Raw genomic sequence first — 14,250 nt, forward strand, 5'->3', positions numbered from 1 at the left:
TATTACACTTATATATTCATTTATTTTATATATTTGTGTATGTGTGTATGTGTACATGCACACTTGAATGCTACAACTCACATGTGGAAGTTAGAATGTGGGAATGAATCACTTCTCTTCTATGTGAGCCCCAGAGAGCAAACTCAGGATTGTTGGCAAATCCTTTACCTGCTGAGCTATCTTGCTGGCCTATTAGCATTAATTACAGGAACCAATTCATTTCATTTATTCTTGATCTCCTGGTGGGTAACTAGATTCTAAGTGATACAGCCTCGTTTATTTTCTTGTGATTGACAGATTTGACTTTATGTGTCTCACCCTTCAGCAGGTAAGCCAAATAGTTAAACTGGTTTCTTCAGAGAAGTAGAACTGATAGGATGTATGAAGAGTGTGATGGAATAGGAAAGGAGGAAGATGGAAAGAAATTGTTTATAAGTAATTGGCATAGTTACTGTTTTCATTGCTGTGAATAGATACCTCAACCAAGGTAGCTTATAAAAGAAAAACATATTGGGGCTTGCTTACAGTTTCAGAATATTATTCCATGGTCATTATGACAGGAAATATGATGGCAGGCAGGCATGGTGCTGGAGCAGTAGCCGAGAGCTTATATCCTGATCCATAAGCAGGAGGCAGAGAAAGAGAGAGAGAGAGAGACAGGGCTTGGCATCGGCCTTTGAAACCTCGAAGCCCACCCCAGTGACAAACTTCCTTCAACAAGACCATATCCCCTAATCCTTCTTGAACAGTCCACGAACTGGGAACCAAACATCCAAATATATTAGTCTATGGGAGTCATTCTCATTTAAACTATCACAGCGACTCTGATGGCTGAGTTGCTCAAGGATTTACCCATGGTAAACTGGTGAATAGAAGAAAGGACCTTATAGTTCCAGTCCAGGTTCAAAGCTTAGAAAGTAAGTTCTATTCTAAAAGCTTGATATCCAAGAAGAGCTCATGTTTCAGTTAGACCCTGAAGATGGGGGCGGAGTGATGAGGAAAGGTAAGGTTGCCCCTTACCACCTCTTCCTGTTAGGGCTCCCAGCTGATTGGTGAAGGAGAGGTCAGTCTGTTTCATCAGACTACTTAGTTCAGACATTTTTGCTTGTAGAAATACCATCAGAGAATCACTCAGTAATGTTTATCCAAGTGTTTGTATACCTCATAGCCCAGTAACACTTGGTTTCTGTTTGTTACACAAAAGTTTCAGGGGTTTAAGAGCAGCAAGAGTAGAATTTGCCTTTGGAGTTGTAATCTCAGGGCTCACATTCCTTCTCTTCTGTTCGTGGGTCAAATAAGTCAAAAGACCAATGAATAGAGAAGTAGATGTCAACCCTATATGGAGAGATATTACCACTTATTGTTATCATACTTGCATTCTAGCAATTTCAGTATATGATACTTTTAACCACAGATCTTACTGACAATTGAAGCCCAAAAAGCAATTAGACTTTTATCTGTCAATACCCATTTTTATCTACATGAGAGACTTATACTTCATAATCAGGTAATCTTTTATATTCTGACCTGCTCTTCTGCCTTAATCTTCTTCATCCAGGCTTCTATTATTATAGCTCCTGTTATGTCAGATTAGAATCCTTTCTTCCTTAAAACCATTATTTGCCTTCACTGCCTTTCTGTTTCTTTCTCTAAAGTTTCATTCTCAGATGACTATAATACATGCTGGTGTTTTCTTTGGTGACCTGTCCATAAGTGAACTGTCATTTATTACTATTACTTATTCATATTTTATTTAAGAAAAGGCGGACTTCGGTTTGAAGGGTATACTTCTAGTACATGATTCATATTGTTCTGGGTAGTTCATACTTCTCACCTTTGCTCTGGAGAAATTCATAATAGTTGTGTGGTTTGTAATTTCTGCCAGAGAACTCTTGTCTTTTCTTTAACATTTCTATAGAATGACTTCTGTGGGTAGAAACTATAGAATGACTTCTGTGGGTAGAAACTGTTCCTAAGGGGACAAAAAGAAGAAAATAGTCTACAGAGGCAAAAGACTTTTTATTTCCTTTCTGGCAAAATTATACCTAAAAAATTCTACTTAAAATAATTGTGTGTTTTTTGTTTTTTGTTTTTTTTTTCAGGTATATGTAATGCATACTTTAGCAGCCTCACTTTCTGCTTGTATTTATCAGTGCCTTTGTGGTAGTCATAACTACAGGTAAATACCTTCTTGTGAAATTTAAGATCACTTTCAGTAAACAGTGAGGTTTCCTATCTATACATTATTAATTCAAAACTATACATAACACTTCTTTCAGTAAATGCACAAAGCACATGACTGAGATGTTGAATATTTTTCTTCATCTTTGAAATTTCAGCTTATACTTTTATGACAAAGGAAACTGAAGCTAACCCTTGTTATTGTAACTTAGCTGCCTATAATTGATCACTGCCATCATGCTAAATATTGTGATAGATCCTGAGAAATTAAAAATAAGTAAAGTACTCTTTCCTTAGGATTGTTCTCATTAAAACAGATGAATGGATGATAAATAGTAAACATCATACTTAAGTGATAAGTTCCATAATTTGATGTATAACAAAAAGTCTGAGACACAGAGGCAAAGGAATTACTGATAACAGGATTGAGAAATTTTTCACAGATTTCCTGTTTAGGAATTTCCTCTTCATATTCTGTATTCAGAATAATTGTTAAAAGCCTAAAAATTGACATTCTGGTGTATAGTCTAGCTTTAGTTCTTTGAAATACTCTGACTTTTTTTTTCCAAGATTTATTTATTATGCATAGTGTTCTGTCTGCATGTACACCTGCAGGCCAGAAGAGGGCACCAGATCTCATTATAGATGGTTGTGAGCCACCATGTGGTTGCTGGGAATTGAACTCAGGACCTCTGGAAGAGCTGCCAGTGCTCTTAACCTCTGAGCCATCTCTCTAGCCCTTGACATTATTTTTTTTAACTATTATCTGTCTTCTATTACTCTTTGAGACAATACTAGAACTTGTACATCCATCTTTTTTGTCTTTTTTTAATTGAAAATAGATTATTTCTCATATAGTGTATCCTGATTACAGCTTACCCACCTTCTTTTCAGTTCCACCCCACCACACCTCCCACCCAGAAAAACTTCCTTTCTGTCTCATTAGAAAAGAACAGGGTTCTAAAAGATAACAACAAAATGTAACAAAATAAAATTTAAGAAATTCTTTTTTCATTTTAAGACTGCAAATTGGTTTTTAAATTTATACACATTGATAATACATATTTATGCATTACAGTATGTGATACTTTTGATATCACAATGCATACACTAGTGATCAAAACTGGGTATTGAGGTATTTATTATTCTTTGTGATAAGATTCAAAATTCTGTCATAGGTATTTTGAAACAGCACAGTATTAATGGTAGCCATTGTGCTGTGCTATAGAACACTGGAAATGATCCCTTCTGTCTAACTGAAGTTCTATACTTGTTACACAGCTTCTCTACTTTACCCTCCTTTCCTTAGTTTCTGGTAACCACCATCATGAGACAGCTTTTATAATGTTCATACATATGAGAGAAAAAATGGCATTTTCCCCCTGTACCTAGCTTATTTCATTTAATATGATGTCCTCAGGATTCATCCATTTTACTACAAATGAAGGATTAATGATTATATCTTTAATTTTCAGTTCAAGTTGATTAAAAGCAAGGCCACAGGTAGCTCTTGCCTGGGTTATTTTGTCAACCCCGGGTCAGTCGGTGATGAGAGTGGAGGGTTGACAGGGTTGGGAACTCTATGTTGTTTTGTTTTATTTAGGTCCTGTCTCTACTCCCAGGTAGTAGTACTTCCTGGGAGTCCTTTTGTCCCTGTGAAGGCTAGAGCAGCCTTTTCTGTCTAATCCTTTTTGTTCTCTTAGTTGATAAATCAATATTTTAGAACAATTGGACATGAGATGCCTAATCCCAACTGATATATATATTATAACACAAGCCCTACACCTAAGGCTCAGGGAAAATCATGCAAGATGAGGCAGAAAGATTTAAGAGATTCCTGCTGCAAGATAATGACTTCTAGACATGAGAAGGAAGCAAAAGCTATGAAATCTCAGCAGTGTGGTTGCCTAAACAGCATAGAGAGGGGAAATTTCTTATGGCTCCACCTCTAGATTAAGAGCTAAAAAGCAGTCAATGGCTGCTGAGATAGGGAGAATGAGTTTTCTCCAGGGACAAACCTCTGATGGATTATTTAGTCCCAATTGATCAGCCCTAAGCACATGAATGTAAAAACATTTCTAAATGGACTCAGTAGGCTGTATGTGTAGACACACACACACACACACACACACACACACACACACAATTGCACATAACAATAAGTCATGAATTGGAAAAAGAGTAGGAGGGACACAGGATGAGTTGAGTGAGAAAGAGATAGAAAATAATGTAAACAAGACTCATGAATGAAGTTCTCAAACAAGTTTAATAAAAAGAGTATAATTGTGGAGAACCTTAAGAGTTAGAGACTGGTACATGAGGTCTACCTGTTTCCTTATCTTCATAAGAAGATAGATAGCTACCCAATTTTGCAGTGAGTGACTCCATACCTGATTGTGTCATAGCTTTTCCTACCTATTTGGTCTGATATTTTCTCAATTATCTAGTGGCTGGGAGTTTTCAACTGGTTTCTGACTTTCTTTCAGAGGGAATCAATCCATTGATAGATGTATATGGTACATCCCTGGGTGGAGGGAAAAATCAGGAGATTCCTAGCCCACTATGTATGTAATGTCCCTCTCAATCTCTTTTAATCATTTCTTCCATTTTTATGCTTTATCTTTGTGTTTTGACGTTAGAAAAGTTATTTATGTATAACATTCTTTTTAACTGTTTTGGTAAGTTTGCTTCTGTGAGTGGAGATGTTGTAGTTAGTTAGTTATCTCTTACATGGTATCAACTCTCATCGGTATTGGTTTTTGGTTATCATTTCATCTTATCTCTAAGAATTGTCCTTGGACAGCACCACTTACCACTCTGGTTGTATTACCAAGGTAGCTTCAATTTTTATTTTCTTTGATCATGAGTTCATTTATGTAATTGACTATTGCTTTGGTTTCATCAATATGTTTCTATCTTATCATAAATATTTCTACAGGCTGAGGGAATTTTTGTTGCTATTCTGCCATCTTAAATTTGGAAAATAAAGCCCAAGAATCTATTTACAAATATCAAAATGTTATGATCAGTGAAATTCACCAAGTACAACATCTTTAAGGCACTGTCTTTCTAAGTGTAAATATTATATTCGTTTACTGAATATATACTATAGGAACATCTGCAGTACTACTTTCTAGCATTTTTATAAGTTCTTTTTGCTGCTGGGTATCAAAATGTTAAAATAGTTATTCTACCCTGTTATTTGTTTATTTAATCTTTTATTAAATTACTGTAAGTTTTTAAATATGTAATAATGCTTATCTCATTTGCCTTCATAGTGTGGTGTGTATAATTTTATCAAGAGTAATATGATAAAATTATTTGTGTCCAATTCCCTCATTATATTGAAAGATTTATAAGGGACAGAAACTACTTTCTATTACTGCTTAGTACCTGGTTCAGTGCCAGGTAGAGGATGGGCTAGCCGTTAACTATGAAATTGAGCCTAGACTCACTTCATTTTCAATCAAATAGCTTTGTTTTAAAGTTATATATTTAAGCTTGCTTCTTGTGGCCCAAAATAATGTGATGGTTTTTTTTTTAATGTATTCTTCATCTTTCACTAAATAAATATACTAGATACTTGTCAAATTTGTTTAGCTTAGAATATGTATATTTTCACTTTAGAGAATACTGTATTAATACAATATAGCACCGGAGAACATATTATTTAGACATAAAAACAGTATAATTTATAAACAAAGATTTCTATTTAAGATACCTTAGAAATTGTATCTAAGAATGGGAATATTACATATGGAATTCATCTTAGGTTTAAATATTGTTTTCTTTTTAGTTCATTTCAAACAAATCAGTTTACTGGAATGATGTATCAGACAGTACTGCTTGCTCATCGACATTCTTTGAGAACAGGAAGTTTAGATGAATCAGTAACTCCCAACACATCACCAGCTCAATGGCCAGGTATAAGTAATTTACATATATGAATTATTTTTTTAGCCTTATTGGAAATGGTAAATGGTAAAAAGCAGATTTGGCTTAGTTTTACTATTTGATGATCATTGTTAAGTATTGCTAGATTTGACACCATTACAAATTCAGTGCAAATTCTTCAGTTACATTTTAATTTCGTCACAAAACGCTCTTGTTACACAAGACATTATCAAATAAACAATACGTCCTTGATCACTATATTAAAGTAGCTCATTTTGTTAAATTATTTCTTGAACAATTTAAAATATTTTTTCAAAATACTTATGCCATTAACATTTTAACTGAAATTTGACATAAGTTTAATTTTCATTTTATCTAAATTGAACAAATATTTCAGCAAATGCTCTTAAACCATAATTACCTACTGGTTATAAATCCAGGGAAGGGGATGATTTAATGCTGATTGAGTAAATTTTTTCAAAAACTCAAAAAGTAGAAAAATGTGTTTAATTTTTAGTTTAAAAGATGTTGTTGTTGTTGTTAATGACTGTTTTTTGTTTGTTTGTTTGTTTGTTTGGTCCTAGGAATAAATTGTCTAATTCAACTTTTGAATTCTTCTGGTGAAGAAGCCCAATCAGGACTTACAGTCTTGCTTTGTGAAATTCTCACAGCAGTGTATCTTAGTCTGTTCATTCATGGGCTGGCAACACATTCTAGTAATGAACTATTTCGGATTGTAGCCCACCCCCTAAATGAAAATATGTGGTCTGCAGTGTTTGGGGGAGGAGCGCAGATGCACTCGAAAGCCTTATCCGGTAAGTTTTTACTGTCTCCCTCCTTCCCTCTCTCCCTTTTTTTCTTTTTCCCTCTCTCTCTCTCTTTTAAGCTTTATTCAGATGGATAACTTTGTTAAGTGTAATTGTGTTTTAATTTTGTGTCAGAAAACTCATTATAAGACTGTCAACAAACAATAATGTGGTTTTAAAAAAAAAAGTATTAAAGCTTCTGGTGCAGTTTTCAATCTTTTAAGATACTCCTGCACTGTTGATGAGACTATATAATGTACTTGAATTGTCTCTTAGTATTAAAATCTTCATTTCTTTTGAAATACAGTCACTTTGGTTTTTGTTCTACTCCAAATACAGATTTTTCTCTTCTTTCTTTGGCAGGAAGGCACTTTGCTATGCCTAGCCCCCACCAGGTAGTGGTATTCTCCATGGAATGTGTGGGCTTTTCCAAAACTCTTTCAGCCATCAGTTCTCATAGCCCTCCCACTCTTGCAGGCAAGATATTAGCTTTAGAAATAGGCTTTTACAATTTAGCTTGCTTTGTGTTGATTTTGAAGGGTTGCATAGTGTGGGATAGTTTGTTTTGTTTGGCATTTAAGAAAAATTAACGAATTTCTTTTATTCAAGCCATATTTTTGATTTAAAACAATGATTAGCATTTTATAAAACTCTTTATGCTATTCCATTCTAGTTTCAAATACTTGGTTTTGGATATTTTCTGTTCCTTAAATTTTAACATTTCTAAATGTACAAAACCAAAAGAAAAATATCGCTGGTCCTCATCATAGGAAATCACAGTATGGCTTGAAATGACTGAGAAAGCATTTCCCATGAGGCTGCTTTATGATCTGCATATTATGACTGGCTATTAGAGTATTTGGATTTCTAAGTGTTTTTATTACCGTGAAAAGTAAATAGTTTAATTGTATCTTTTCATTTCTGATGTTAAAACTACATGTATTTAAATATTTTTAAAACAACCCACTTTTTCAACTTGAAAATACTTTTTGTAATTTTTTTTAAACTTTTTCTTTTTATGATTTATTAACACACATGGTAGAATTGGGTTTTACTTTTGTCGATTATCTGGAGTAGAGTTAGGACTTATTTATATTAATGGAAAATCTGTTAACTATACTAACATTAAATTTTTAAAAATTATTGAAATACATGTAAATTTAAATCTTCAAATAAAAATTTGGAAACAATTTTAAATGTTTTTTAAAAGGAACCCTTGTGAATACATTTGTAAGTGAAACCCAGAAAGATTATCTCTGAATTTCAATCTGCTTCCTCCCCACTGCCTTAAGTACCTTAGACCCATGCCTGTGTATATTTGTAGGTTTAGATGTTTATGATTTGGAGGGTCAGATGGTTGGCAAAGGACTTAGACCCATGCCTGTATATATTTGTAGGTTTAGATATTTATGATTTGGAGGGTCAGATGGTTGGCAAAGGACTTGACAGGAAAATACAATTTGATTTGGATTCATTATTTTTTCTAAAAGCATTGTAGGGCTAGAGAGATGGCTTAGCAGTTAAGAGCACTTGTTTTTGTGGAAGACCCAGGTTGAGTATCAACACCCATGTGTCAGTTTACAACTGTGTAACTCCAGTTCCAGGGAGATCAACATTCTCTTCTGATCTTTACAAGGCACCATGCACACACATGATGCACAGACATGCATGCAAGCAAAAAAAAACATATATGCAAGTGAAACACATACGTAAAATAAATATTTAAAAAAGTTTTAAAAACATTATTGTTAAAGTCCATACATAACCTGATAAGTAAATATTTTTAGATTTTAAATATTCATCTGTAATGGAAGAAAAAGAAGTCGTTATCTTGTTAAAGTACTCAGTCATTAGCAGTAAGTGTTGACACACTTTACACTAAGCTATGATCCCATATGATTGTACAACCAAAGTCTTGGTAGCTTAGCTTCTACTTTATCCTCACATTGAAACTGTTCATTCATCTGTCACTCTTAATTTTTAATTCATACTCTTTTTCTTCTTCAACACATGGGAGAGGGAGGATACGATCTTAAAACAGACAAGGATTAATTATTTGATGCTTACAGTAAAGCAATGAGTTCATAATTTTGAGCAGATATGAACCAGCTTTGTTGGTCCAGAGACCTTTTGGTATCTCACAACTACTCAGTCTTCCCTTGTAGCACAAAAGTAGCAATAGACATTAAATCAGGATGGCTGTACTTCAGTAAAATGTTGGATATAAAAATAGGTCTTAAACCAGACATGATGGTGCTCATCTTTCAATCCCAGTGCTTTGGAGATACAGGGAAATCTCTGTGAGTTCGAGGCCTGCCTGTTCTAGGACAGCTAGAGCTACATAAAAAAGTCATAGTTGACAGCCTGTGAGGTAGAAAGTTAGCTTTTGTTACATTTTATACATTTGCTACCTCTGTTAAAAAGTTGCAGCTTTTTTTAAGTACTGAAGTTACCTTTCAAGTCTGGAAAGGACTTGTGAAGTGACAAATGGTATCAGAGTGATAATTTGTAGTTTTCCCTGCTGTGGCCCCTAACTCTTTGAAGAAGTTCAGAAGCTGAAACAGTTTTGACTTGTCTACTAAAAGGTCCAGTGCTGATTGGCTGCTCCACAGACTTGATACCATCACCTGGTATTGATCTACCCACCACATTTGTCTCACCAATCCTTTCGCTCTGAATTAAATTATTTTCTTCTACCTTTTTCCTTAAAAATTACAGATTTTAAGTGCAAATTTACTTAACATATCAAATTTACTTGTTTATTAAAATATTAAGCATTTTAATTTTCACAGTGGTTTTTAAAGTTACTTCTCATCATATAATGTCCATCAATTAATAACAACTATGAAATTCACCTTGACTGTCTCTTTCATATATCTTGAGTTCAAGAAAAAATTGTCAAACCTAACATACATTTTAGATTCATAGGTCATGGAGTTAATGATTAAATTAATAATTGGTAAATTAATTTTGGCTCCATGTTTTTAAAACATTAAGATTTAATTTAAATTAAATTTAAAATTATTATTTAACTATTTAAGGGATAACTTTTGCTAAGCAATGTTAACATGTGGTTTAAGATGAAAAGTATATTATTAGCCTGATCTTAGTTTCAAGTCTTTCTTTTTATTCGATGCTGAAAATTGAGCCCAGAACCATGTGGGTGTTAAGCAAACTTCTACCACTGAGCCAAATCACTAGCCCGAGTTCCACGTATTTCTCCTGAGCACAGATAAATATGAAGAGCTTTACTCAGAGATCAGGTTGATTCTTATTTAAACACTAAGATTTACTGCTTGTAGGCAAAAACGTCATTGTATAGTTGTAAAGATCTTAATAAATGATATTCTTAACCATTTCCTCTGATAATTTTTGGTTATTTGATTACTTTTTTGTTTTTGTTTTTGTTTTTTTGAGACAGGGTTTCTCTGTGTAGCTTTGCACCTTTTCCTGGAACTCACTTGGTAGCCCAGGCTGGCCTCAAACTCACAGAGATCCGCCTGGCTCTGCCTCCCGAGTGCTGGGATTAAAGGTGTGTGCCACCAGCACCCGGCGATTACTTTTTATTATCTGTATGTTTATCCATTTGGATTGGGGACAAGTTAGCCAAATAAAATATTAAAAACACAGTTATCTTGTGGTAAGGTTAGATATAAATATATCCACCTTATACTTATCTGTCTTTGAGAACTCAGAAACCATTCTGAATATAGTCATGGAAGTCATACCAAGTGCACTTCCAGGAACTGTGAATGATGTGATTTGGAGGAACTATCAATTACATGATTTATCAGTTGATGAAGAGAAAGGCTTTTGGTTCCAAAACTATTCTAGTTTGAAAGGGAAGAAAATAAAGGGAAGTCAAGGGAGGAGGAGTGAGAGACTGAAGGGGGAAGGGACGCAGTGGATAGCTGAGTATTGGAAATCAGAAATAGCCAGGCCTGTGAAGCAGATACTCTGAAGAGCCAGGAGAAAAATCTGAGGACCAAGAAACAGTCAGGATAAAACACCAGAATGACGGCTGGTAGTGTGAAATGAAATTCTGAAGGCTTAAAGCACACCAATACAGCACAGCAATCTGAGGAATTTTAGGTGTAAATCCACAGTGCTTTGTGTTTGGATTGCTGCAAAAGAATAATCACAGTGTCCCAAGAGCTTAATGGCATTAAATAATATTCAGTGTACATTGTTGACCAAGGGGATTGTCTTCATTTCTTTTCCTGTTGCTATGATAAAATACTCTGACAAGCAACTTAAGGAAATGTTTCTTTTAGTTCACAGTTCAAGGTAGAGTCATCATGGCATAAAGTCAAGGCAGGAGGAACTTGAAGCTACTGGTCATGTAATTTCTGCACTTAGAAGGTGAAGAGCAGTTAATGTTTGATGCTTATCAGCTCCTTTTCTCTACTTAGACAATCCAGGACCCCAGCCAGGAAATGGCACTACCTATAATAGCACCTCAGTCAATACGAGGTAACCGTACAGGCATGCCCAGAGGCCTGTCTCCTGGGTGATTCCTGATGATGTCGAGTTGACAGCATTAACCATCACAGAGATAAAATAGTGTATTTCAGAAAGTCAATGTGAATTTAGTCAGCATTAAAGTATGTATATTTTAAGTTGTTAAATTTAGCCAAATGAAAATTGAGAAGACTAGAATATTTTGTTTTCCTAACAAATCAGTATCAAAGTACTGTGTATTGAAAATGAAATACTTATTTGGAACCCCTAAGTACGTGTTCTCTAAAAAGTGTTTTCAAATTTAGTGCTGGGAAAGGCATTTGAAATTTGCTCATTGTGTTTCTTACTCTGATATAAATTCTCACTTTAAGTGTTTTGAAATAATGGTCTCATGAACTAAACTATAGGGTTTTTTTTTTTTCCCTGCATATCTCATATACTTTGTTCTAATTGTTTTACTGACTGTTATAGTTTGGTTTTTGTTGTTGTTGTTGCTGTGCTAATACACTCTGACCAAAAGAAACTTGGGGCAAAAACGGTTTATTTTGGCATACACTTCAGATCCATCATTCAGAGGTTCAAAGCAGGAACCTTGAGGCAGGAGCCATGAAGGAACTGTGCTTCCTGGATGCTCCCTAGCTCCTGCTCAGCTAGCTTTCTTATGTAGCCTCCTGTGGCCACCTGGATAGGAATGATAGCCTTGGATTCTTAACCAACAGTTCATAACATAAATAGCTTACTAACTTAAGTATTAATGAAATTTCCCTTTGTGAATTCTGCATCACATGAAAATTTTGATATTTATAATTGTAGTAATTAATGGATACTCATGATATTTTTAGTTTGTGGTAATTAATTATTAAAGTTGAAAATTAGCAAGAGCAATTTTTAAAAATGATTCTTTTTCTGCAAACAGTTAGAAATCCATACTTTTGCTTCTTGCATTGTAATTTTTATAATTTTGCATCTTGTGAGAAAATTTACCATAAAACTTGTTGAATTTTGTCTTCTCTTAATAAGTTTAATGAAAATTTTATCTCCTAATTGTAGAATGAAATATAAAATGAGTATTTTTATTTGTGATAAGCATGTCATCTTTTTTTAAAGAAACTACTAATGATAGATATTTTGAAGACATTTGAAATTATGTCTGGTCTTTGATTATGCTAAATATAGATCAGAAAATCAGAATCATTTGTGTATATATAGAATTTATATGAAAGATCAATGTTTTATTAGTGACTATTACATGCTATTACAATCATCCCTTTAGCAAAATAATGTTTTTGACCAAAAGCAGCAAGTACATTTAAGATGAATGTCAGTGACTAAACACAGTTGAGCACAGCAAACACTCATCACTGGTGACTGAGTGTTAAGAGCTTCTAAAGGACGGCCAAACATGAAACAACTCACTTTAGAGGGAAATGAATTCATGTTTGTTAGTCTCAGGTTTTTAGTGAGGGCCATGTCATATCAAGTTTCCCTTCATGTTTAAATAGCACTTATTTTTGTGAGAATATAAGAAGCCTTCCAGGATGGCTTGAAAGAAATGTTAAATGTATATTTTTGTACAGATAATTATTCTCTTATTTCACTATTAAGGCTGTTCCTTTTGATATATGTAAAGGTAGAAGCCATAAGAAAAAGTAATATATTATCTGTCTGACCTAGATACTCTCATTCAGTGGGTAATGATGTTTCATAAGGTTATTAAAACTAAGCATATTGTCTTTCTATAGACTTTTTTTACCTGATGTTTTTGGCTATTTCAAGTCCTGCGATAAAATAGACTGAGTATATTTCCAAACTGTGGTATTTGTAATAATTTAGAGTTACTATTCCAGTACAGTGATCCTAGATCTTTTGATTATAAACACTTTGCAGAACATGCATGAGTCACCAGCATTAGACCTGTGTACTCATGTGTCTATAGCACTAAAGCTTGTTTTCTTCCTCCTCCAGCCACTTTCCCTCACCCTCTCCTCTCCCTTTTCCTCTCTTCCTACCTGTCTCAGCACCCGCCCCTTATTTGCTTCCTCTTTGCCCTGCTTTTCCTTCTCTCCAGCTCTTCCCTTTATCTTACCAAAGAAGTCTAAATAGCAGCTTTGATATTTTCTTGCTATCTTCCAGTGAATCATTTTTTACATCAACTATCTTGGAATCTGCTTTGGTATAGGATTTGGAGAAAATTTACTACTTCCTATTCAAATATTTATAAATTTACTTATGTTTTAAGACAGGGTCTCACTGTACAATTCTAGCTGGCCTGCAACTCATTTTGTAGATCATGCTGACCTTAAACTCAAGAGACCTGCCTGCCTCTGCCTCCGAAGATCTGGAACTAAAGCTATGTGTCACCATGTCCAGCTTGTAAATTTATTTTCGTGAATACTTGCAGAACAAGTACAAAGTAGTATATGAGGTAATGATTCTAGGAGGACTCTGAGAGTCAAGCATTGTTATATCTGTATAGTATCATGTCAGTTTTTGAAAATTATTAATCTTACTCATTTAAGAAAAAAACTTTATTTAATTCATTGCTTCTTTAGTATTTTCCTTTTGGATTCTTTGAAGTTTATTTGTAGATTTCAGGTAGGTTTGTATCTAAAGTACCCTTTGTGGTATGCATGCCTCTAAGAGACTAAGAACTTAGCCTGAATTGCCTTGCTAAAACTAGAAATGAATTTGGGATTTATTTTTTATTAAACTTAAATGTCCTTTATCTTTTCCTTATCTCTTTATCTTTTCCTTATCTGTATTTCCTTCAGCATAAACTATTTTAAGTCATCAGTTAAGCAATTTACCCTTTTCCTTTGAGTTTTGTGTAGCTAGAGTTTTCCTGCCTGGCCCACGGTCAGGGCAAATCTCTCTCACCCGCCAGTCCCACAGCCACTCAGACCCAACC

The 14,250-nt window shown here is 34.3% G+C and overlaps 1 protein-coding gene across 3 annotated transcripts in view; it reads left to right on the forward strand.

Moving 5' to 3' along the window:
• The window catches only part of Dmxl1 (Dmx like 1), a 150,826-nt gene that overhangs the window by 83,195 nt on the left and 53,381 nt on the right, over positions 1–14,250 (forward strand). For all 3 annotated transcript variants that reach the window (XM_059246411.1, XM_059246409.1, XM_059246410.1), the window contains exons 26-28: positions 2,103–2,179; positions 5,978–6,105; positions 6,660–6,890. In XM_059246411.1, the coding sequence (XP_059102394.1) occupies positions 2,103–2,179; positions 5,978–6,105; positions 6,660–6,890 (436 nt within the window). The remainder of the gene's footprint in view (positions 1–2,102; positions 2,180–5,977; positions 6,106–6,659; positions 6,891–14,250) is intronic.

This window comes from Peromyscus eremicus, chromosome 19 (genome assembly GCF_949786415.1).
Source record: "Peromyscus eremicus chromosome 19, PerEre_H2_v1, whole genome shotgun sequence".
NCBI classification, from domain to species: domain Eukaryota; kingdom Metazoa; phylum Chordata; class Mammalia; order Rodentia; family Cricetidae; genus Peromyscus; species Peromyscus eremicus.